This window comes from Typopeltis vanoorti, chromosome 18 (genome assembly GCF_054136105.1).
Source record: "Typopeltis vanoorti isolate ZY-2024b chromosome 18, IOZ_Tvanoo_1.0, whole genome shotgun sequence".
NCBI classification, from domain to species: domain Eukaryota; kingdom Metazoa; phylum Arthropoda; class Arachnida; order Uropygi; family Thelyphonidae; genus Typopeltis; species Typopeltis vanoorti.
The window spans coordinates 110,948,587-110,971,492 of NC_143566.1; the positions used below are offsets into that span (position 1 = coordinate 110,948,587).

General features: G+C 34.6%; 1 protein-coding gene across 1 annotated transcript in view; it reads left to right on the forward strand.

Annotated features, from left to right (window-relative positions):
* Positions 1 to 22,906, forward strand: part of LOC150097072 (RAB11-binding protein RELCH homolog) — a 445,830-nt gene that overhangs the window by 340,047 nt on the left and 82,877 nt on the right. The window contains exon 18 of the mRNA XM_090408119.1: positions 8,408 to 8,471. Within this exon, the coding sequence (XP_090264245.1) occupies positions 8,408 to 8,471 (64 nt within the window). The remainder of the gene's footprint in view (positions 1 to 8,407; positions 8,472 to 22,906) is intronic.

Sequence of the window (22,906 nt, forward strand, 5' to 3'; positions counted from 1 at the left end):
AGTACAGTCTTCACTAAAATTTGTGCCTGGATAGCTGAAAACATTTTACTGGTTGTTCATTTTATAGTCGCTTTATTCTGATTTTCATGCCAAATTTATTCATCATCATCATCATCATCAAATTCCTGACATGTACCCTCAAGGGGTGTACAGGATATGATAGTACTACATGAAAAATTTACGTCATTACTAACTTCCTATCTACAATTTTCCTCCAAATCAGTCTGTTACTTGTCAAGACTCCAACATCATTATCATATTTTATATTTCTATCGTCTAAGGCACTTTGTACCGTATCAATTTTATTTACAGTAGTTATTCAGTTTAGTTAAGGAATCTTGCAGGCTTTTACATTGTTATATGAGTTGAGTACTGCATAAAGTAAAGAGACATGATAAACATCTCTTTACTTGATGCAATAGAAATTATGCAATCCATATATTATTATTATTACGGGCAACTCCAAGGAGTCCTTAGACTCATCGAGGGAGGCCCTACACATCATGTCAAGAACAACTATTCAACATCCACACAGTATCTATCATACTTTGCCCTGAACTCATTCACAGACATGGCACCCACAACAGACTCTGGCAGCTTATTCCTCATTCACCATTCACAAGTAAAAACCTAGTTCTAACACCCTTGCTAACCAGACTCTTGCCCAGATTCCATGTATGGCCCCTAGTCCTCCTACCACCAGTCCTATTCTGAAAAATATCCTCTGAATTAATCTTATTAGAAACCCTTCAGTAATTTGAATGTCTCAATCATATCACCCCGTTTCTGCCTATCAACCAATTTCTGCAACCCACAAATCTTCAACCTGTTCTCATAAGGTTCATTCCATAGACCTGCTATCATCTTGGTCACTCGTCTCTTGATCCTCTCCACCTTCTCCCCATCAAGAAGAAACCCTGGCACCCAGATCTGGGCACAGTAGTCAAGATGGAGTCTTATCAAGGCTCGATACAGAGGAACAATAATTTGCTTGTCTCTGCTCATCAAAGTATTCTTCAGTAACCAAGTGATTTGATGAGCTGATTTAGCCACTTTTGCAATGTGTCCCCTAAACTTCAACTCCCTATCCACCAACACTCCAAAATCCCTGGCCTCATCAATCTCCTGGAGTACAGTTCCACCAATGTGGTATACTGCTGCTAATCTTTTCACCCCAAAATGCATAACCTTACACTCTGCCACATTAAATTGACATCCATTCTTCTTAGCCCAGTCCTGCAATCTATCCAAATCATCCTGCAAAATTTTGACATGATGTGCATTCACTATTGCTCTACCCAACTTTGCAACATCAGCAAACAAATAAACAGATCCTTTCCTATAACGTTAATGAACAAATTAAATAGTAGTGGTTCAAGAACAGAACCTGTGGCACACACCTAGTCACAGGCCGTCTTTTGGACTCTACTCCTGAATAAACTACTCTCTGATATGGATTGCATATCATAACAATTTCATAATGCAATCCATATATATGGATCACTTCACTTCTTTTTCATTGATAGTTCGTATGATAGAAACATCCCACTCGTTAGAAGCAAATGGCACCTAAATTGTTCTAATGTTAAAAAATGTTCTGCATTTCTATTACCCTGCTTTATCTTTATTTTCTGTATTTAAAACTTCATGAATGGTCGACTGCTGCCATTTATTTATTTCTATTAGATCCTATAATCGAAGATAGAAGATGAAATAGAATATAAAAGAATAAGAGCCATAGCTGAAAGAGAAGTCAGAAAAAGACATAGAGAATATTGGATCAAATTTATTTCTAATTTAGAACATGATTTATATAAAATAAGACCCAATGTATATAAGATTTTGAAACTCTTAAATGCAGATACCAAAGAAAACATAAAATTAAACACCGAATTGAAATTAGAAGAATTTCTAAATTACTATACAGAATTGTGGACAGACAAATATTTTAAAAAAAGACAACTGGCAAACAATTAATGAAAATGAAAAGGAAATAACTAAAGAAGAATTAGAAATCAGATAGAAAGAAACAGGAAACGGAAAATCACCTGGAGAAGATAAGCTAGGTTCAGAACTATATAAATACGCAGGAACAAGATTCAAAGAAAGACTCATTATTTAAAAAAAAATGTATTCAACTGGTATCCCCCCAATAGAATAGAAAAAAGCAATTGCAATTCCTATCTTTAAAAAAGGCAATAGAGATGACCCTAAAAACTATAGAGGTATCAGTATACTAAATTCCTGTTACAAAATATATAGCAGAATCTTAAATAGCAAACTAATGAAATATTCTGAAAACTTTATTTTAGGAGTACAGAATGCATTTAGAAAAGGAAGATCATGTACAGACCCGACCTTTTGCCTAAAATTAATAATAGAGAAAAGAAGAGAATACAATTTAGAAACACATATTGCATTTATTGACTTTGAAAAAGCATTTGACGAAGTTAAAAGAAACATATTATTTAACATATTAAAAGAAAGCAAATACCAAATAATATCCTAAAAGCTATCACAAGTATATATGAAAATAATCAAATACAAATAAGATTAAATCACAAGCTATCATATACGAGAGAGATAGACCAAGGGATCTGACAGCGATGTCCTCTCTCAGCAACTCTTTTTAATATCTACTTAAATGAAATAATAATAAAATTGAATAAAAAGTTACACCAAGGAATTAAACTTCTCCTACAGTAAACTTAAACACTCTCCTCTTTGCCGACGACCAAATAATAATTACAAATTTTGAAGATAACTTACAGAAAGCTATTTTAGATCTAAATAATATAGCCAAAGATTATGGTATGATGAAATCAACAGAAAAATCAAAAACTATGGCCTTTAAAGAACAAGATCCTGCAGGAAATAAAATAGTAATAGATAAGATCTTAGAACAGGTGAATTCGTATAACTACCTAGGATGCATGATCACATATGAAAATGATAAAGATATAAACGTAAAAATTGCAAAATATTTAAAAATAACAGATGTAATTAAATCTTTATTTAAACCAAACCTAGTTCAAAAACAAACCAAACAAAAAGTATAATGTATAATGTCTTAATGCATGGAAGCAAAATCTGGACAATAAAACAAAAAGACAAACAAAGATTAACAGCAGAAATGAAGTTTATGAGAAAAACTGCAAAGTATACCCTATTTAATCACAAAAGAAATGAAGAAATTATGAAAGAATTAAACCAAGAACCAGTAATAGAAAAAAATATAAACATAAATGGATGGAACACATTCAAAGAATGAAAACAGAAAGATTACCAAAACAAGCCATTAGGAAAAAGAAAACCAGGACGTCCTCTTAAGCTATTCAATGATGACTTCTAAGGCTGGAACAGGCCATGCTAGGCCTAAATCCTTGATACGCATGATGATGATGAGATCCTATAATCTCACGCTTTATAGTCTAACAAATTTATTTGTTTTACGACTGCACCAGTTAGACTATGTATTGAGTGCAAGATTATAAGATTTTAAACCAAAGACAAAGTTTGTATTCCCTGCTTATATTAATCCTTACCTTAAATTAGTCATTGCTTAATTATTATAAACTTCGACTTTAAGCAGGTTCAAAATTTTTAAGAGAGTGCATTGACAGAATCAGTCCAATGTGTTGTTCACAAACCATTTAATTAAATCAAAAAGGAATTTATTTAAGGTAAGGGATATTACATCCCATATTGTTTCTTAGCCGAATAAGAAACTCAAAGAATTTCATGCCGAATATAGAAACTATATAAAGTTTGGCGATTCCAAGCATCAACAAATACCTGGATAGTGCAGCAACTGATCCCTTAGGTAGTGCAAGCTGAGGCAACTCGTAGCAAGGGTGGAGCAAGCTCCAAGCACTATTCTTGATATTTACCCATAATGTGAACTGCCTCGTACTTTCTTAGCCGAATAAGAAACTCGAAGAGTTTCATGCCGAATATAGAAACTATATAAGGTTCGGTGATTCCAAGCGTAAGCAAATACCTGGATAGTGCAGCAACTGATCCCTTAGGTAGTGCAAGCTGAGGCAACTCATAGCAAGGGTGGAGCAAGCTTGGAATCGCCGAACTTTATATAGTTTCTATATTCGGCTAAGAAACAATATGGGATGTAATATCCCTTAACTTAAATAAGTTCATGTCGCTGAATTGAAGCCTTTGGCTCTTCATATAATTAATAATTTATTAGGACACCTACTTGGCAATTCTCATAGAAGGGATGTAAGTTCTGTTCGCTACAAACTTGGTTTTAACTAGGTCTACCTACTCACTGATGAGACCCCAATAAAGGTTGAAACTGGTCTGGGTAGTGATCTTCTCTCATAATGTAGAACAGTAATACAGCTCCTAGGAGCTCAGTTCACATTATGGGTAAATATCAAGAATAGTGATCGTAGCTTGCTCCACCCTTGCTATGAGTTGCCTCAGCTTGCACTACCTAAGGGGTCAGTTGCTGCACTATCCAGGTATTTGCTGACGCTTGGAATCGCCGAACTTTATATAGTTTCTATATTCGGCTAAGAAACAATATGAAATGTAATATCCCTTACCTTAAATAAGTTCGTGTCACCCAATTGAAGCCTTTGGCTCTTCATATAATTAATCAAAAAGGAATATTTACAGTATGATTCACATTAACATATACAGTAAAACCCCGTTTTTATGTTCCTGCAATTTACGTTTTCCTGCCATTTACGTCATTTTCTGTTGGTCCCGTCTTAAGACATTCTCACGATATATTGTTTTCCCGCCATTAACAACTTGACATGGACATTATTTCCCGTGATTTGCGTTTTTTTTTCTCGGTGGCAATACCGATTTCCAAATCGATTTCAGTGGAAATCTGTGCATTTCTGTTCTCAGGTGGCGTTGCTTTCGGCTGTAGTTTCGTTTCTGCCATCACGGTGACTTGCACGCATGCAGCAGTACTGTAGTGATGAGCGATGCCGTGATTTTTCAATCAGAGTACGAATTGATATTGCAGAATTTCTGTAACATAATTTAGCATATGAAAGTTGCTTTACGGTGGTGGATTATCCATGTTAGTAACATGGAGAAAAAAGACAGAAAATGTATTTCGGTAGAAGAAAAGATGGCAATTCTGCGACGTGTAAATTGGCATGCCGAAACGGAACACGTGTGCATTTAGCATAAGATCTTGGATTCTCTGTGTCCACTTTGAACACGATAGTAAAAAACAGGTCGAGCATTGAACTCGATGCAAAGCAATCTGGTGCTAAGTCAAAAAAAAAAAAAAAACACAAAGCAAAAACAATCAGCAATTAAAGATTTTTTTAATTAGATAAATGTAAGTACATCATAAATTCATTTATTTTCAGTTATTAAATTTTGCAATCTAGTATGTAGAGTCATATACTAGCAGTAAGTCATCTTTTAGCCTTTTTTTTTAATGTTTTTTTACATTTCCTGCTATTTGTACTTTTTTCCATTAGTCCCCTGAAAAGTGTAAAAAAGGGGTTTTACTGTATATATATATATATATATATATATATACAATTTCATTACAATTCTTTTGTTATTCTCAATTCTTCCTAATTCAAACTTAGTTCAAATTTCCTTCCTTTAAAGCTAATTCACAATGCCAGTCATATATACATTATTGTACAATGAAATCTGTGGAGAATTCATGACTAAACAAACACGCATTATAACCACAGTAATAAGTTTTAATAAGTAAATATTTCATCCTAAGTATCTTAGGACATCGTCAGTACAATTAATTCAAACAATACTAGGAATAACATACAGTTAGGGCACATGATTACAATGGAATCCCGATATGGGTGCATTAGCATGTTATAAAATTAAATTAAAAAGAAAAAAACAGATTACATTAAAATAAGATAACATATATAAAAATTATTTTACACAATTTTGTATGACAATTCCCATACCTTAGGAATAGCAACAATCGTTATTGTTTAGATTTGGTCTGTGAAGTAGGGCTTCAGCAATTTCTTTATATAAACGTTCATGTTTATATAAAGATCTATGTAGAAGTTTGATCTTTTCCCAATGGATCCTATGGTTTGAGTTTTCAACTCCGTGTTGTGTGAGGCCAGATTTCTGTGGTTTGATAAGACGAATATGGTCTTGATGTTCCGAAATGCATTTATGAACAGATCTACCTGTCTGTCCATAGTAAGACAATTTACAGAAGCATGGAACCTCGTACACGCCAGGTAGCATCAGAGGTGAGAGTTTGTCTTTAGGAGAAGGTAACAAGTTATAGATCTGGTTGATTGGTTTGTAGGTAGCAGCAAGTTTGTATTTCTTCATAATTTTTGAAAAACCGTTCAGAGATGCCTTTGACATAAGGTATGGGAATCCTATGGGCTTGTTTTTGTCTAGGTTGATGTGTTTGAAAGTGACTGATGATTTTTTGAGTTGTTTTAAGATTGTATCCATTTAGTATGGCTGTATTTTTGATTATTTCCAATTCTTGATTTAGAGATTCTTCAGAGGAGCAGAATCTGTGTGCTCTGGATACTAATGATTTAACGATGCCAGATTTTTGAGATGGATGATGAGCAGAAGTATTGTGAATGTGATGACCTGAAAATGTCGGCTTGCGATAGAAGTGGAGATGGAACCATCTTCTTTTCTTTGGATGTGTAAATTCAGAATGGAGCCCTGTGGAGATTCTCTTTCTAGCATAAATTTGATGCGAGGATGAAGAAGGTTTATTTTATCTAGAAACAGTTGTAGTTCTTGTTCGGACTGACCCCAGACAGCAAAGACGTCATCGACATATCGTAGCTAAAATTTTGGTTTGGGGTTTAAACATGAAAATTTTTTCTTCGAGGTATTCTAGAAACAGGTTTGGTGATAAGGGAGATTCCATTGCTGTTCCTTCCTCTTGCCTGTAAATTTGTTCTTTCCAAGTGAAGTAACCGGACATAATAACAAATTTGAATAATTCAACAATATCAGATGGAAATTTTGAGTTAACAAGTCTACCATTTCCTTATGGGGAATATTAATAAGAGGGAGACAATGTCGAAGCTAATTAGCATGTCAGTTTCCAACAGTTGAATGTCTTTTATTTTTGCATGAAACTGTGGAATTTTTAATTGATGAGGCTGACTGGCATATGTGAGGATGGAGAAGGTTAGATAAAAAAATCTTGATAATTTGTAAGTCAGGCTGCTAATAGAATCCACGATGGGTCTGAGTGGAATGTTATTCTTGTGAAGCTTAGGAAAGCCGTATATTCTAGGAAGCCTAGCATGGTATGTCCTGAGTTTTTTAATTGTTTCTTCATCTAAGGAATTGGTTTCATGAAGTAACTTGTTCAGTTTCTTAAGCTGTCTTTTTGTAGAATCATAATCAAGTTTGGCATAAGTATTTCAATCTCGGAGTAGTAAATTCATTTTTTAGTCATATGAATTGGTATCTAGAACAACAGTGGTATTTCCCTTCATGGCTCTGGTGATGATTATGTTTTTATTACGTTTTAAGGAGGTAAGAGCTTTCAATTCTGATAGTGGGATATTCAAGTCCAAAGGTTTGGCATCGTAGATTATTTTGGCTATTTCAAAACGAAGTCTGTTGGCTTCAGTACTGGAAAGATGGTCGATGTTTCTTTCAATGTTGTGTATGAAATCTAAATATAATGTTTATGCATTATGCCAATGGTAGTCAACATACTGAAACTCTTTTGTACTAAAAAAAAGTGTGAAGAAGTAACAAATATAGAAAAGAGCTGGCAGTAAAGATTCTACTCTTATTGGAAGAGGGAAGAGAGAGAGAGAGTTAAAATTACCATATTTTCTGGTGTATAAGACGCACCCAAGAAATTTAATACAATTTTCTGGAAAACACCTAAACTTTAAAGTATGATTTAAAAAAAAATGGTAACTGATTACTCGGATAAGATATTATGAAACTTGAATAGGGACTCCCCGTTCTTAGCCAATAACACACTAGAAGTCATGTGAAAGGCACGCATCAATTTGATTGCACCATTAACCGCCTACAAAGATCTTGGAACATAAAAGGGAGTGCGTATGACTTTGAAAAGAGGAAACAATCTTTACCTTCATTATATAAGACGCACCCCATTTTTAAGATTAATTTTTAAGGTAAAAAAATTGTGTCTTATACACCAGAAAATATGGTAGATGGGATGGATATGTTTTCAGAGAAACAATAGCAAATAATAATGAGGTAGGAAATAAAATGTCAGAGTAGCAAGATGGAGCAAACAACCTATTAAATGGAAAGAAATTCAAGGAATTTTTTGGAAGTAGGATGTTATGAAATTTGGAAATATAAACTCTACATGCCTTTAATATAAGTTAGTGTAGAAATTAATTATGCATTCAGTAATTTCATTCTATGAAAATAACTTTGTTTATTTTTAATTTAGTTGTGTAAGAATATCTACATTGCCAGCATTTGGAGCTATCATGGAAATAAGTTGCCAGAAAGATGTAAGGGTTTATTTCTTATGTAGATATAAATTTACTATAGGCTAAATATGTATAACTTTTTCTTTTAAGGTTACACGGTGATCAGCATTCATATTTCTGAATTTAGGGACACAAAACACACGTGTTGAAAAGATTATTTTACTGATTATTAATAAATGAAAAAATAATAACTTGACGTTTCGACTCCTGTATTGAGGTCATCATCAGAAGGATACATGTGTATAGGAACCACGCTACATGCTGTTGCACTCTATACAGGTAAATTAAATCTGTTGTTAACTAATCTTTTTCTTAGCTTGACCTCTAGTGATTAAAAAAAAAATTTTATATATATATATATATTTTTTTTTAAATCTACGGATTAACTAGAATATCGTCATCTTAAAAGCTGATAAGAGGAATGCAACTGTAGTTCTAGATAAAACAGACTACCGAGAAAAAAAATATCTTAACATTGTTAGAGTCGGAAATTGAAAGGGATCCAACAAGAGAAATACAGAATAGAACCAATAATCTCCTACAAAAGACCACAGAAATTCCACGAAATACACGGCTTTCCATCCGTTCTTTACACCCACTGATTCCAAGGCTTTATGGTCTCCCTAAGGTTCATAAAGAAAACTATCCACTGAGACCTATAGTAGACAGCATGGACTCGCCCACCTACAGATTATCTAAATATCTCGCGCCATCGTTAAAAGCTTATGCGGGAAAATCTTCTTTCAGATGTTTTTCAGTGAAAAACTCAACAGATTTTGTCTCTAAAATCAAGGACTTTAAACTCAAATCTTCTGACATCTTGGTGAGCTTTGACGTGGTAGCACTCTTTACTAACATTCCGACACAAGAAGTTCTCCATATTTTAAAGAACAAAATTTCAAATAAAATGTTCTCTCTACTATCTCACCGTGTAAATTCTGGCTATTTTGAATTCAAAGGTAAACTATATAAACAGGTCAAAGGATTAGCTATGGGAAGCCCCCTCTCTCCTATATTAGCCAACATTTTTTTCGAGGATTTTGAACAAAAGGCAATCTCCTCTTTTAGTTTAAAACCAAGAATTTGGCTCAGATATGTGGACGATATATTCCTTATATGGGAGCATGGCATTGAGAATCTTCACAGGTTTCTCAACCATTTAAACAACCTCCATCAGGATATAAAATTGACCATGGAGATTGAAGAAAATAGTTTGCTCTGTTTCCTTGATGTTAAACTCACCAAGATGCCTGAATCAATAAAAGTCTCTATATTTAGAAAGCCAACACACACGGACAGATATTTGCATGCGTCCTCGCATCACAAAAGTTGGGTATTATATCAACTCTTGCGAATTGTGCAAGATCTGTATCGTCAGATGAAGAACTAAAAAAAAGAACTACATCATCTTAAATGGACCTTTAAAAGCAATGGCTACTCTTTAAAAAGTATCAACAAACAATTATCCCACTGTCAACGTAGAGACACAGAACGACTCCAAAGGCTATATCTCTTTGCCATATATCAGCACACTATCCAAAAAACTGAGTAGAATCTTAAAGAAATTCAACATTCAAACGTGCTTCTCGACTCTTCCAAAAATAAGATCAAGTTTCAGAAACTATAAACAACCTCACAACCTTCTACAATTTCCAGGTGTATACAAGGTCACATGTGAGTGTGGAAAACCTTACTATGGCCAAACAGAGAAATCTATCCTCCTACATCTCAAGGAACATCAGAGAGACATTGCTTACAAGAGAACCAGAGCTACTGCCCTATCAGGCCATGTCCTGTTTTCAATAAACACGAACAATGAAAGCTGCCATCATGAAGTAAATTGGACAACAACTTCAAACCTACACATTTGCCATGATGAGGTAGAACGCTGCATTGTAGAGTCAAAAGAAATCACCTTGGACCCTCTTCATATGAACAATAATCTCAGCTATAATTTGCCTGACTCTTTCAGCTCTACTATCAGATACTGGAGATCGCGTGGTTCCACACATGCACAAGTGTACAATAATAGAACTTTAACACGGACTATAGCACAAGTTCATAATAACTGTAATTTACAGTCGAATATCATAACTTTATAATTGTATAGCTTTAGAGTGTCTCAATGTTTGTTTCAGTGTCTTTTAATATCTTTCTACGTTCTTAACGCCTGATGAAGTCAATCTCGACGAAACATGTTGCGTTTGCAAATAAATCTCAATTTGTTATAATTCTCGGGTTTATAGTCAGTTCATATTAAAAATGAATATATCCCAACCCCGAGTTAATAATAGTATTCATATATATATATATATATATATATAAATAAAAACTATAATAAACTCTGTTAAAATCCTCACGTACTAAGATTCTTCTGGAATTGTACAGTTCATATTGTTATATTGCGATTATCTTCTGGATTTGTACAGTACAGGTTGCTGCTGAATGTTCAGGAAAAAAAAAACAGTTAGGAGCAACCAACCACCATCAGATTACAATCTCACCCAAGGTGAACTCTCGCTGATGGAGAAAGGTTTAAATTACGGCATTGCGCCGAGGTCAGTAAATAAACTTGATATAATTTATCATATCGAGAGAGTTAAGATCACTCCCTGCCAATTTAGCTGACAAAATACGGATGGAAACTGCCTGTTTACTAAATTCAACCAAAAAATTAAGCAGCAACCTGAACAAAGTGGAAAAACTGGCCCTCAAATCCCTAAAAAAAAAAAAAAAAAAAAAAAAAAAAAAAAAAAAAAAAAAAAAAAATAACCATGACAGTATTATCACAAAAACAGATAAAGGGTATACCACTGTTGTTTTAAATTAGACAACCTACATAGAAAAAATGAACCATTTGGTATCGGACCACAACACCTACCAAATGGTAAATTACAACCTCACGCAACGCAACGAAAAACAACTGAGCTACTTAAATCAGTTAACACATGGCCGGAAGAAACAATTAAAAAATTAATACCTCAGTATACTCATGCGCCCAGAATTTATGGCCTGTCAAAAGTACACAAAACAGATCGCATTATCCAATTGTGGAAGGAATCGATAGCCCAAATTACCACTTACCTAAAAAAAATTAGCGACCACGCTCGAGGAATTGGTCATTTCCCCTTCCTACAAAAAAAATACACAATCCATAAACAAAATTAAAAACATTACATTCAACGACCGAGATCTATTAGTCAGCTTTGACATAACTTCCCTTTTCACCAATGTCCCAATCAATGATATTGTCTTACTCTTACAGAACATATTTCCATACGACATCACGGCCCTCTTTGCCCACATACTCTGCTCCGGATATCGGATATTTCGTGTGGCAAAACAATTTTTACCTTCAAAAAGAGGGTACATCCATGGGCTCACCCCCCCCCCCCCCCCCCCAATAGCAAACTTTTATATGGAAGAATTTGAGCAACTCTAGAATTGGCATGCCTAAAGCCCAAAATTTGGCTCAGATACGTCGATGATATTTTCGCAATTTGGTCCCACCGCCGCAAAGCACTAAATACATTCCTTAGCTTCCATCCAATTCTCCATTGAAATAGAAGAAAACAACTTCCTTTAGGCTGTCTCTTCTTCTCTGTCTATCACAAACCTACACACACACACACACACACAGGCCAGACATACACAAAACTTCTTATCACCACCCAACACAAAAACTAGGGATCATAAGCACCCTTAAACACAGAGCTCAAACTATTTGTTCAAATGGACAAGTTCTTAACCATGAATATGAGACCATCAAACATACCTTTATAAAAAAATGGATACAGTATAAAAACCATTCATAAGATCCTCCACAGAGATACCACTAATAACAAAAAAGATTTCAAGAATGCTATTGCCATACCATATGTTAGAGGCATTTCCGAAAAAATCGACAGAACACTCCACAAATACATCAAAACCACCTTTAAACCTCCGACAAAATTAAGACACCTACTCGGTTTTTCTAAGGATCCTCTGCCACACCTAGCCCACCCAGGAGTTTACAAAATACAATGCGCATGTAAAATACCATACATAGGGGAAACAGGGCATACCATCCCAATCAGGAAGGATGAACACAAATGACAATAAAATACCTCCATTTTGGAAAAACCGGCCTTTCTGACCACGTAGGCCAAACATACCACAGAATTGATTGGAAAGGTACCAAGTTCCTACACCGCACCAAAACCTGGTTTGAGTGGAAATTCAAGGAAGCATGTGAAATGCTCAAACATGATCTGAATAAAAATGATGGTCTAACCATTCCAAGAATGTGGAGGACCCATCTGCAACCTTCATAACAACCACAAAGAAAAATCTCAATACAAGAAGACTTAATGGTGTTTTCCCAGAAACTATACCTAACTTAATAGATTTTTTTTTTCCTGAACATCAATAACACCTGTACTGTAAAATCCAGAAGATAATTGCAATATAACAATTTTAACTATACAATTCCAGAAGAATCTTAGTACATGAGGACTTTAGCAGAGTTTATTGTAGTTTTTGTTTATAATTTTTTTTTTTAATCACTAGAGGTCAAGCAAAGAAAAAGATTAGTTACCAGTATAGATTTAATTTACCTGTATAGAATGCAATAGCATATAGCTTGGTTCCTATACATATGTATCCTTCTGATGATGACCTCAATACAGAGGTCGAAACATCAAGTTATTATTTTATTAATAATCAGTAAAGTAATCTTTTCAACATGTGTGTTTTGTGTCCCTAAATTCAGAAATATGAATGTATAACTTTGTTTGCTGGTGTTTGTAACATAAAATGAAGGTATGATTAAAAAATGTAACTTTTCATTTGAATACTTGCTACGTAAATTAAGTATTAAAATTTTGCTTTAATCTTATAAATTGCAATGGATTTATATCTTCAAAGATGCTATTTTATAGTACCATATTGATGTCAATTTTTCATTCCTTTTATGCCATACTTAGTGAAGAATTCCTTCTATGACTTTTTGCTATTTGCATTTTACCTGTGTGGGAAATACTTCCTCAAATTACAGTGTACAAGTTCATTAATTTTATTTCCTGAAAGAAGTATTTTGGTTTATACGTATTTTTAAATGCCAGATTCAAAAACAATTGCTAAACGATGCTATTATAAGGATATTTTGAGATATTAGTATGTCTATGAAATCATATTAATGATTTCATAAATTGCACAACTGGGAAAGGTATCAATGATTCGTAATTTTAGGGAGTTTTTTTTTTTGATGGATACCAATAGTGACTCCTGATCTGTGAAGTTGCATGACAGGGCAGTGGTGCATAGTATATGGCCAGTGCTGGCATGAAGTTTTTTGTGTGGGATTGAAGTTAGTTTCCTGTAGCATAACTATATCTGGCCACTGAGCAAGGATATGCTGCAGGACGGGTCTGTTTCACACTGGTGTGGCACATCCTCTAGCATTTAATGAGAGAAAGTTTGCTGGGGTGTTCACTATATCCTGATTTATTTTGTTTGGCATGGTGTTCCTTGTTTGCTTTAATGATAATTGTGCTTCCACTGGGATTCAAGTCCATTGATCAGGTATTATATTCTTTTTCTGAGGTTGATGGTTTTTTCTTCCTTTTTTGGCTGCCAGAAGGTTTCTTAGGTCTTCCAGCTGGGTAATTAGACCACTGATGTTTGCAGTGTAGTCATATGCAGTCATCAGTTTTTGTGATGAGCCTAGAACTTTCTTAAGGAAGATCTGAAGCTGCTCAGTTGTTAGTGGACCTTCACTGTGGGGATGATCTGCATGTCCATCTGAAAACTCAGGAAGCTCTATCTCCTCATCTACCTCTGCATGGCTGTTGGGAGGTTTCCAGAATGTTTGGGAGCAGGGGGTTCTCTAGTGCAACTGCAGTAGTTTATCTTTCGATGTTTGAGTAGCTGTTTTTCTGCATTTGTTTATTATTTTCTTATGCTTGTTTTGCTAATGCGGTTTTCTTTTTGTTTCCTGCTTCCTTTTCTTTAGGGTTACTTGTCAATGATACAGGCAGCAGTTCTTTCAAAGATACACTTTCTTTAACAGTACTTGATGCTGATTCTTCAGTGTTTGGTGAAATGTTTTGTACTTGAGATGTTTGCCATTTCCTGGGAATGCTGTCTTTTTTTGTTTTGAATCCATTAGTGCTGGTGGCCTTGTCAGCAATTCTCATTCTTGGGTGTATGTATATATATGGGCATGATTTCCTTACATGGCCTTCTTTGTGACAGTTAAAACATTGCAGCACCAGTGATGTAGAAGGTGTAAGCTATTCTATTTCTGTATTTATCATTTTTGATATAGAGCAGATTACATTGTTTCCAAAGTGCATTAAAGCTTGTCTTCTAAAACTCTTGATGTGGGCAAATTCAGGCTTAGTGGTAGAGGCTCGTAGCTTTAGGATTTTGTGACTTTATTTCCAGATATTTGATACTGTTGCTTTTGTGGGTGTAAGCATGATAAGTGAAACACTTACATGGCATGCATCAATAGTTACTTCTTTTTCAATTAATGTTTCAGACCATGAAGTATTGTTGAAATATATCTGCATGATTCCAGCAACTCTTGAAATGCATATTTTTTTTCTAGGATATGCTCTGCAACTGCTTCTAAATATTGCCAGCCTGGTTGGCAGAGTGGTTAGCGTATCTACTCTCCAGCCAAAAGGCTGCAGGTTTGAATCCTGCTGTGGGCATGGATGTTTGTGATTGTCTGTGAAAATACTAGTAGTGCTGGTGGGCATAGTGGCATTGGTGGATTGAATGGTGGAGACAGAGTTGTAGAAGAGATGCCCTCCCTCAATGAGTCTTTGGACTCCCTGGTGGTGTCATGTAATAATAATAATGGGATATTTTCGATTTCAAAAATTGCTACTCCGTTGTCATGGGATAAGCAGTTGCTTGTTTGTGCATTTGTAAGAGCATTAACTGTCCTGATAGTAGAAATTCATGTTGGCTGGTTGCTACAATATTGGCATAAGAGAAAGTGCTGAGTTTTGTACGATGCTTTCAGCAGGGCTGTGTTTGATGTCTTATTCAAGGTTGGAGCTTTGTGAGACCTTTTACCAACTCTACTGAGCAAGGGTGGACAGCTGTTGTTAGCAATGATTCACTTTGTCTGTTGTTGTAAGGCCCAGGCTGGCATCATTTCCTTGGTTGTCGGAATATAACTTCCATAACTCAGTCATACCATTGTATCGATAACAAAAGAAATTTAATGAAAACTAAAATAACTTAATTTCGTGTATGTAAAAAACCTTATTTTATAGTGTGATAGATCAGGTGTTTGTGCTTAAGTAGATAGCAAAAAAAAAATACAATTAGCTGCAAAATTGTATTTTGTTATACTGTTAGCTGCAAAAAAAAAAAAAAAAAAAAAAAAAAAAACCAACTTAAAGCAGGAGCTACCTTGGACACGACTGCTCCCTTCCATGACTAAACAAAATCTATATATATATATATATATATATATATAGATAGATAGATAGAATTTACGGTTGAAGCACAGGCTATGAGGTCAGTGTATTATTTCTATTTATATTGACAGAGTGAACTATAAACTATGAAATAAACACTTACACACTCACTGATTATTAATATATATAAAAAAAAAAATTGGCATGGCAAAACAATATATAGCTCTCCAACTAAAATGACAACCTCACTTTTTTCTAAAAGTACAAATGAGACACTAGTGACCAGGTATGGGTAGTATAACCCTAACAGAGCAAATGCTGTTAGAACTGCTGTTCAGAGGCATTTGATAGCAACCCTACCACTGGACTTACTCAGCGAAAGGCTAGTAACCTGTCCTTGGGAAATTTAATATACTTTAGAGTCTCATCCAAAGAATAGCTGGATGGACTATCAGGGAAATGACCATGATTCAGGAAAAAGTAAACTGGGAACATGGAAAACTGGAAACTGCAAAAATGGAAAATGGGGTGCTTAAGGGTGAAAGCTGTATAACTAAGAGGAGACCTCCACATCACCTTTAAAGGAATGCGGAGAACCGACCAGGGCTTCTGACCTAATGTCCAATTCTCATCTTATCGTGGTGCACCCTGTTGGGTGCACCACGATAAGTGGACATTAGGTCAGAAATTCTATCATGCTGTACCTGGATACTGAACGAACGAGGATGAGCTGGCAATTTGGGATTTAGCCGACCAAATTGTATTCTTATTGTTTAAACCAAAATATAATATGATGGTACAGCATGATAGAATTTCATGCCGGCTGGGACGTTGCCTGGTTAAACAAGGCCCCATTGTTTTCACCAGGGAACCAGGGTGAACAGCGAAAAGTCAGCTACTGGAACAAATCCTAAAACACACCCCAACTCTTCATCAGAGTTCAAGATCGATACTATCAACATAAAAAGATTAAATGGCAAAGAAATGGAGCTAGTAACTGAGGAATTGGATAAGTCCCAGATCGTCATAATAGGGGTGACTGAAACAAAAAAAAAAAGACAAGATTTTTCTGAGAGGAAAGATTAGCAAAATTAGCAAAACAAGTGTTCTCTGCCAGGTTGGCAGGAAAACGACCCAGAGGAAGACCAAGATATAGGTGGATTGATACGGTACAAAGTGCCTTAGACGATAGAAATATAAGATCTGATAATGTTGGAGTCTTAAAAAGTAACAGACTGATTTGGAGGAAAATTGTAGATAGGAAGTTAGTAATGATGTAATTTTTTCATGTAGTACTGTCATATCCTGTACACATCTTGAGGGTACATGGCAGGAATTTGATGATGATGATGATATATACAAAATGTTATTTTCAGGCAATGACAATTACGGAAAAGAAGGTGAAGCTATAGTTTTGAACACAAAATACGAGGCTAATCTTCTTGAATGGCAAGCAATATCAAGTAGAAGGATGTGAGCAAACATCAGAATGGAGAATTGGACAATGAGTCTTATTTGTGCCTATGGTCCCACAGAAGGTTCTACTGAGGTAGAAGTGGAGGAATTTTTTGAGGCTTTAGAAAAAGCAACTGACACAATGAAAAAGGAAAAGTTGGTCCTTGTTGGGGATCTAAATAGCAGAGTGGGAAATGATTGTGAGACATACAAAAATATTTTGGGAAAATTTGGAGAAAAGAACAAAGCTAATAATGGCAAATACCTGTTGGATTTCTAACACAATATTCAAAAAATGTGCAAAATTGACAAGGAGAGAAGAGGCAAGGAATAAGATAAGTCTAATTCACTATGTTATTGTTGATAGTGATGTTTTCTCACTTGTGCAGGACACTAGAGTGTACAGAGGATTTGAAATTGAAAGTGATCACCATTTAGTCTTGAGCAGGATAAAATTGAATTTCATACTGAAAAGAATAACATGTAAGAATGTTTTAAAGCAAATAAAGCTTGAGCAACTCTCAGATGTAAACTGTAGACTAAAATACATAAACGTTATTCAAGAAAAAATGAAAGAGTTTGAGAACAGGACCAATGGCAAATCCTGAAGAAAATATTGATTGATTCAGCCAGAGAGGCATGTGGTGAGGTTGTCTGCAAGGATAGAAAAATCAGAACTCCATGGTGTACACAGGATATTAAAGAGGCAGTGAAGGAAAAGAAGAATGCATATCAAAATTTTCTGACAATTAAGTCAGCTTGTGCTCTTAGAGAATACATAGACAAATGTAAGAAAGCTAAACAAAAGTCATGGGAGAACTTTGGTAAAAACATAGAAAATAATTATCAAGAAGGTGGCAAAATATTCTGAGGTTGAAAAAAAGCTCAGAAATGGAGGAAAGAGTGCTGTAAAAGGAATTAGAGATGATAAATGTGACAAAAACTGGAGAAAAGGATATCCTTGATATATGGAGTAATATTACTTCAAAAAATTGCTAAATGAAACATGCAGTGATGACAGCACAGTAGTAAAAAACTCAACAGACATGCAATCAAGTATTGATGTAGAAAAAGGCATGAAAAGTCTGAAATGTGGAAAGGCAGCGGGAATAGATGAAATTTTATCAGAAATGCGGAAGTATGGTGGTATATAAGTCTTACATTGGCTGCACTGCATAATTCAGAAAGACTGGACTGAGGAATGAATTTCAGATGATTGGAGTAGAGCTCTAATAGTACCCATATATAAAAAGGGAAATAAAACTGAATGTGAGAATTACTGAGGTATTCCTGGGTGTTCCTGGTAAGATTTATTCAAGTATACTTGAGAAACGGTTGAAGGATTGTGGAAAGGAAGCTTGGTGAAGAACAAGCTGAATTCAGGCCAAATAGAGGCTGTCAGGATCAGATCTTCACTTTACGACAAATAGTCGAGAAAGCATGGGAATATAACAAACATCTGTATTTAAGTTTTGTTGATTTGGAAAAGGCATATGACAAGGTGCCAAGAGAGAAGCTATTCAATACGCTGCAGTTATATGGTGTCAATGGGACATTATATCAAGCAATACTTAGTCTTTATTTGAATTGTAAGTCAGCGGTTAGAATTGAAGGAAGTACAGGAAGATGGTCTAATGTTAAATCTTGTGTCAGACAAGAATGTACATTATCCCCTCTGTTATTTATTATCTATATGGATCACATTATAAAGGAAGTGGTATTCAACCTGATATCAAAATTGGAGATGTTAATCTCAGCTCTTTACTTTATTTGTTATATTTCAAAATAAATCCAGTACAAGTCTGCAAGATTCCCTGACTAAATTGAATGACTCTTGTAATAGATTTGGTATGAAGGTCAGCAATAACAAGACAAAGACAATGAAAATAGGCAAAAGCATTGTGAATGGAGAACCTATAGAGCAGGTAAAACATTTCAGCTACTTTGGCATGATTTTTAGTGAAGATGGTAAATTCAGTATGGAAATAGACAACAGAATCAATAAAGCTGGTATGGTAGGAAGTCAACTGAATTAATTTATATGGAATAAGAGAGAAATTAGTCTAATCACTAAATTAGCTGTATAGAAGACAGTGCTCAAGCCAGTTTTAACTTATGGATCTGAGAGCTGGGTTAGAAATAAAACACTTGGCCAAAGAATAGAGATCACAGACATAAGTCTTGAGAAAGATTAGCATGGTGAACTGATGGCATCAGTGGCAATATCATATTAAAAACGAGGATATTAGAAAAGAACTGATTATTATTAGCATCGAAGAATGTGTTAGCAGAGCTAATCTCAGGTGGTATGGTCACTTAAACAGAATGGGAGAGAAAATATTAGCAAAACAAGTGTTCTTTGCCAGGTTGGCAGGAAAAAGACCTGGAGGAAGACCATGATAGGTGGATTGATCAGTAAAAAGTGCCTTAGAAGATAGAAATATAAGATCTCACAATGTTGGAGTCTTGACAGGTAATGTATTGATTTGGAGGAAAATTGTAGATAGGAAGTTAGTAATGGTGTAAGTTTTTCATGCAGTGCTACCATATCCTGTACATCCCTTGAGGGTACATATCAGGAATTTTATGATGATGAAAAATGGAAAATAGCTATCAACCGAGTTACAAAATTTCTTCATTACTAGACACAACCACATACAAAGCAACAATAACAGTAACAGAAATGCACATATTTAAAAACAGAAACCATACATGAATCAAATGACATAGAAGAGGAATGGGAAAATGTGAATCGAACAGAAAGAGAGGATTATAAACTAGCACAAAGAAATATAAAAACAAAAAAAGTCACCAGAAATGGCTAAATTCCAGAACAGTATAAACAGAAACAGAGGACAAAAGAATGAATGCAATTACAAATGAGAAATAAGGAAAAAACATAGAGAGATCTATTTTGTAACTGAACTAGAAAATGATATGTCTAAGCTACAACCAAAAACCTGTAGAATAATAAAATACATGAACTAAGAAATAAAAGGTAAAAATACAAACAATCGATTTATAAAAATTGGTAAATTATTTTCAAAGTCTCTGGACTGATGATAGTTTTTTTTTCACTTGGTTATATTATGAGTTAAAGATGTCAAGAAATTATATTCTTGGTTTTATCCTTTATCCTAGTGTAAGCATGAAACCAAGAATATAATTTCTGGGCATCTTTAACTTATCGTATAACCGAGTAAAAAAAAACTTTCAACAATTGGCTCTAATCTAGAGTATTTTATTAATAAGGTGTGATACCTTTTGACATATTTGTATATAGGAAACGTATATTACTCTTGCATTAATTCAACCTTTGAATCTTATCTGAGTCTGGTTTCCACTGATGACATTTATTAATGCCATTATAATTAGTCATTATGCTTGCTTACCTCCTCGGGGAGTAGAGAGGTTCTACTTGTTGGCAGCTTTTTGCCTACCATTGCTGAGCTTCCTGTCCTAAAGTGACAGAGGTCAGGAGTAATGAGTTAAGTAGTGATTCTCACTGATGGTCACTCAATGAGATTTAGAGTGATCTTGTAGATCAATCAGTTTTTTGGAAAGGTATCCCTGCACTTAAACATACTTCAGTAAAGGTTGAAACCAGTCTGGGTAGTGGCCCTTCCCATAGAATCCACATGTCCATAAGGATATGTGCCTTGCATTATGACAATTGATGTGAAGTCATTAGCCCCGCACGGTTAGCCTAGTGGCTTTGCGCTTCACAACCATATGCCTGGGGAAGGAGTGTCCCAGGTTCGATTCCCGTTGTAGACGTGAGGAATTTGAGGATCTTCCTCCGGCATAGCCAAGTTAGCCGGTCTTGGGCGCGGTCAGTAGGGTTTTTTCCGCCAGTTTATCTGGCGTTTTTCATCCCACAAACAGGCAAAATTATATCCCCCCCCCCCCAGCGGCAGACCAGGCGACCGGTCGGTTGGGAGTAGTACTAACAAGAAGTCGCATCTAAAGTAACACACGGACCCTGCATGGGAAGCGGGAATAATGCGTAGTAGAAGAAGAAGATGTGAAGTCATTAGCCTCTATATATAAGCCCGATCGTGAAGTTACTTCATGAGCAAACTTTTGTTTGCTTTCACTTGGATAAAGAATGAAACCAAGAATATAATTTCTTGGCATCTTTAAATTATGATGATAATAAAGAAGTAAAATATTATACAACAAAGAATGATCTAACTGAAAATATTACAATTGCAACACTAAAAAATATGATGCATAAGCTGAAAAATAGGAAAACACCACAAGAAGACAACATATAAATATTTGTCTACAAAAATGCAGATTTTTTTATAAGTTCCATGTTTGTTAATGTAGATGAAAAATTTAATGAAAGACTTGTGATATTCTTTAACATCTGGATTTCTGGAAAAACTTCATACTCTTGGAAAAAAGCACCCGTTATCCCAATTTATAAAAAAAAAAAGGAAATTAAGATGACTGCAATAACTATAGGGGATTTAGTCTCTTAAGTGCAGGGTACAAAACATGTACAAAAATATTAAAAGAAAAACTAAAACAGTATCATGGAGGACAAACTACTGAAACAGAATGCATTCCTAAAAAGCTGATCTTGCATGGACTGAATTTTCACTCTAAAAAAAATTTTTTTTAAAAAAAAGTTAAAACTAAACAATGAATAATAAATCTGAGGAACTGTATAAAAGCAGTGTTACATGTTAGAGTAATAGACATCTCATCAACTGGTGAATTGAAAAAGAAAAAAAATTAAAACTAGATCAATGATTGTAAATGAAGCTCAGTGTAAAATGTAAAAATATGAAGTAGTGGGGAAAAAAAATTTAAACAAGATACACCAAGGAAATTTTAAATATCTTAATTGAATCAGGAAAAAATAATAAGAACAAGCAAGATAAAATGGAACCACATTGCATGCTTTCTCTCACTCTTTCTTGTCATTGAGAATGTATTTGTTCCATTGGTCTTTCTTATTGTAAAACTGAGGACTAGGGTAGCATTAAACTTCGGGTACCCTTGTTTAAAATACACTTTTTTTTTTATTTGTTCCTATATGCTACTTAATAAATCTATACATGTAATAATTGACCTTGCAAGAAGATTTAAACAATAACTTATTTTTCTCATGTTAAACATCTTCAGTTTATGTTTAAGGTAATTGTCATTTTAAAACTGTTTCCTTCAATTCTAAATATGACTTTCTGATTTAATGCTGCTACAGAATGTGTCATGCTATTTGAAACAGGTATGAACTTTTAAATTAAAATTTTTTTATATTTTATGTATAGTTGATATGATTGTAAGACTATTATTTACCATAATTCCTTTGATTTACCAATAATAATTCTACAAATATTTATGCATTTGGAAAATATATGCTTCACAAGAAATTTGTTTCCATCCACATTTTACTCAAGTTTAACTAAAACTTGTCAGAAACTTAATGGAATGAAACAGGATTAGGGGAAAGGATTAGAAATAATTAACTCTTAAAATTTCATCTCAGTCACAGGGACATCTTCAGGGAGTACAATACAAAACTTGCAACACACACACACACACACACACACACACACACACACACAC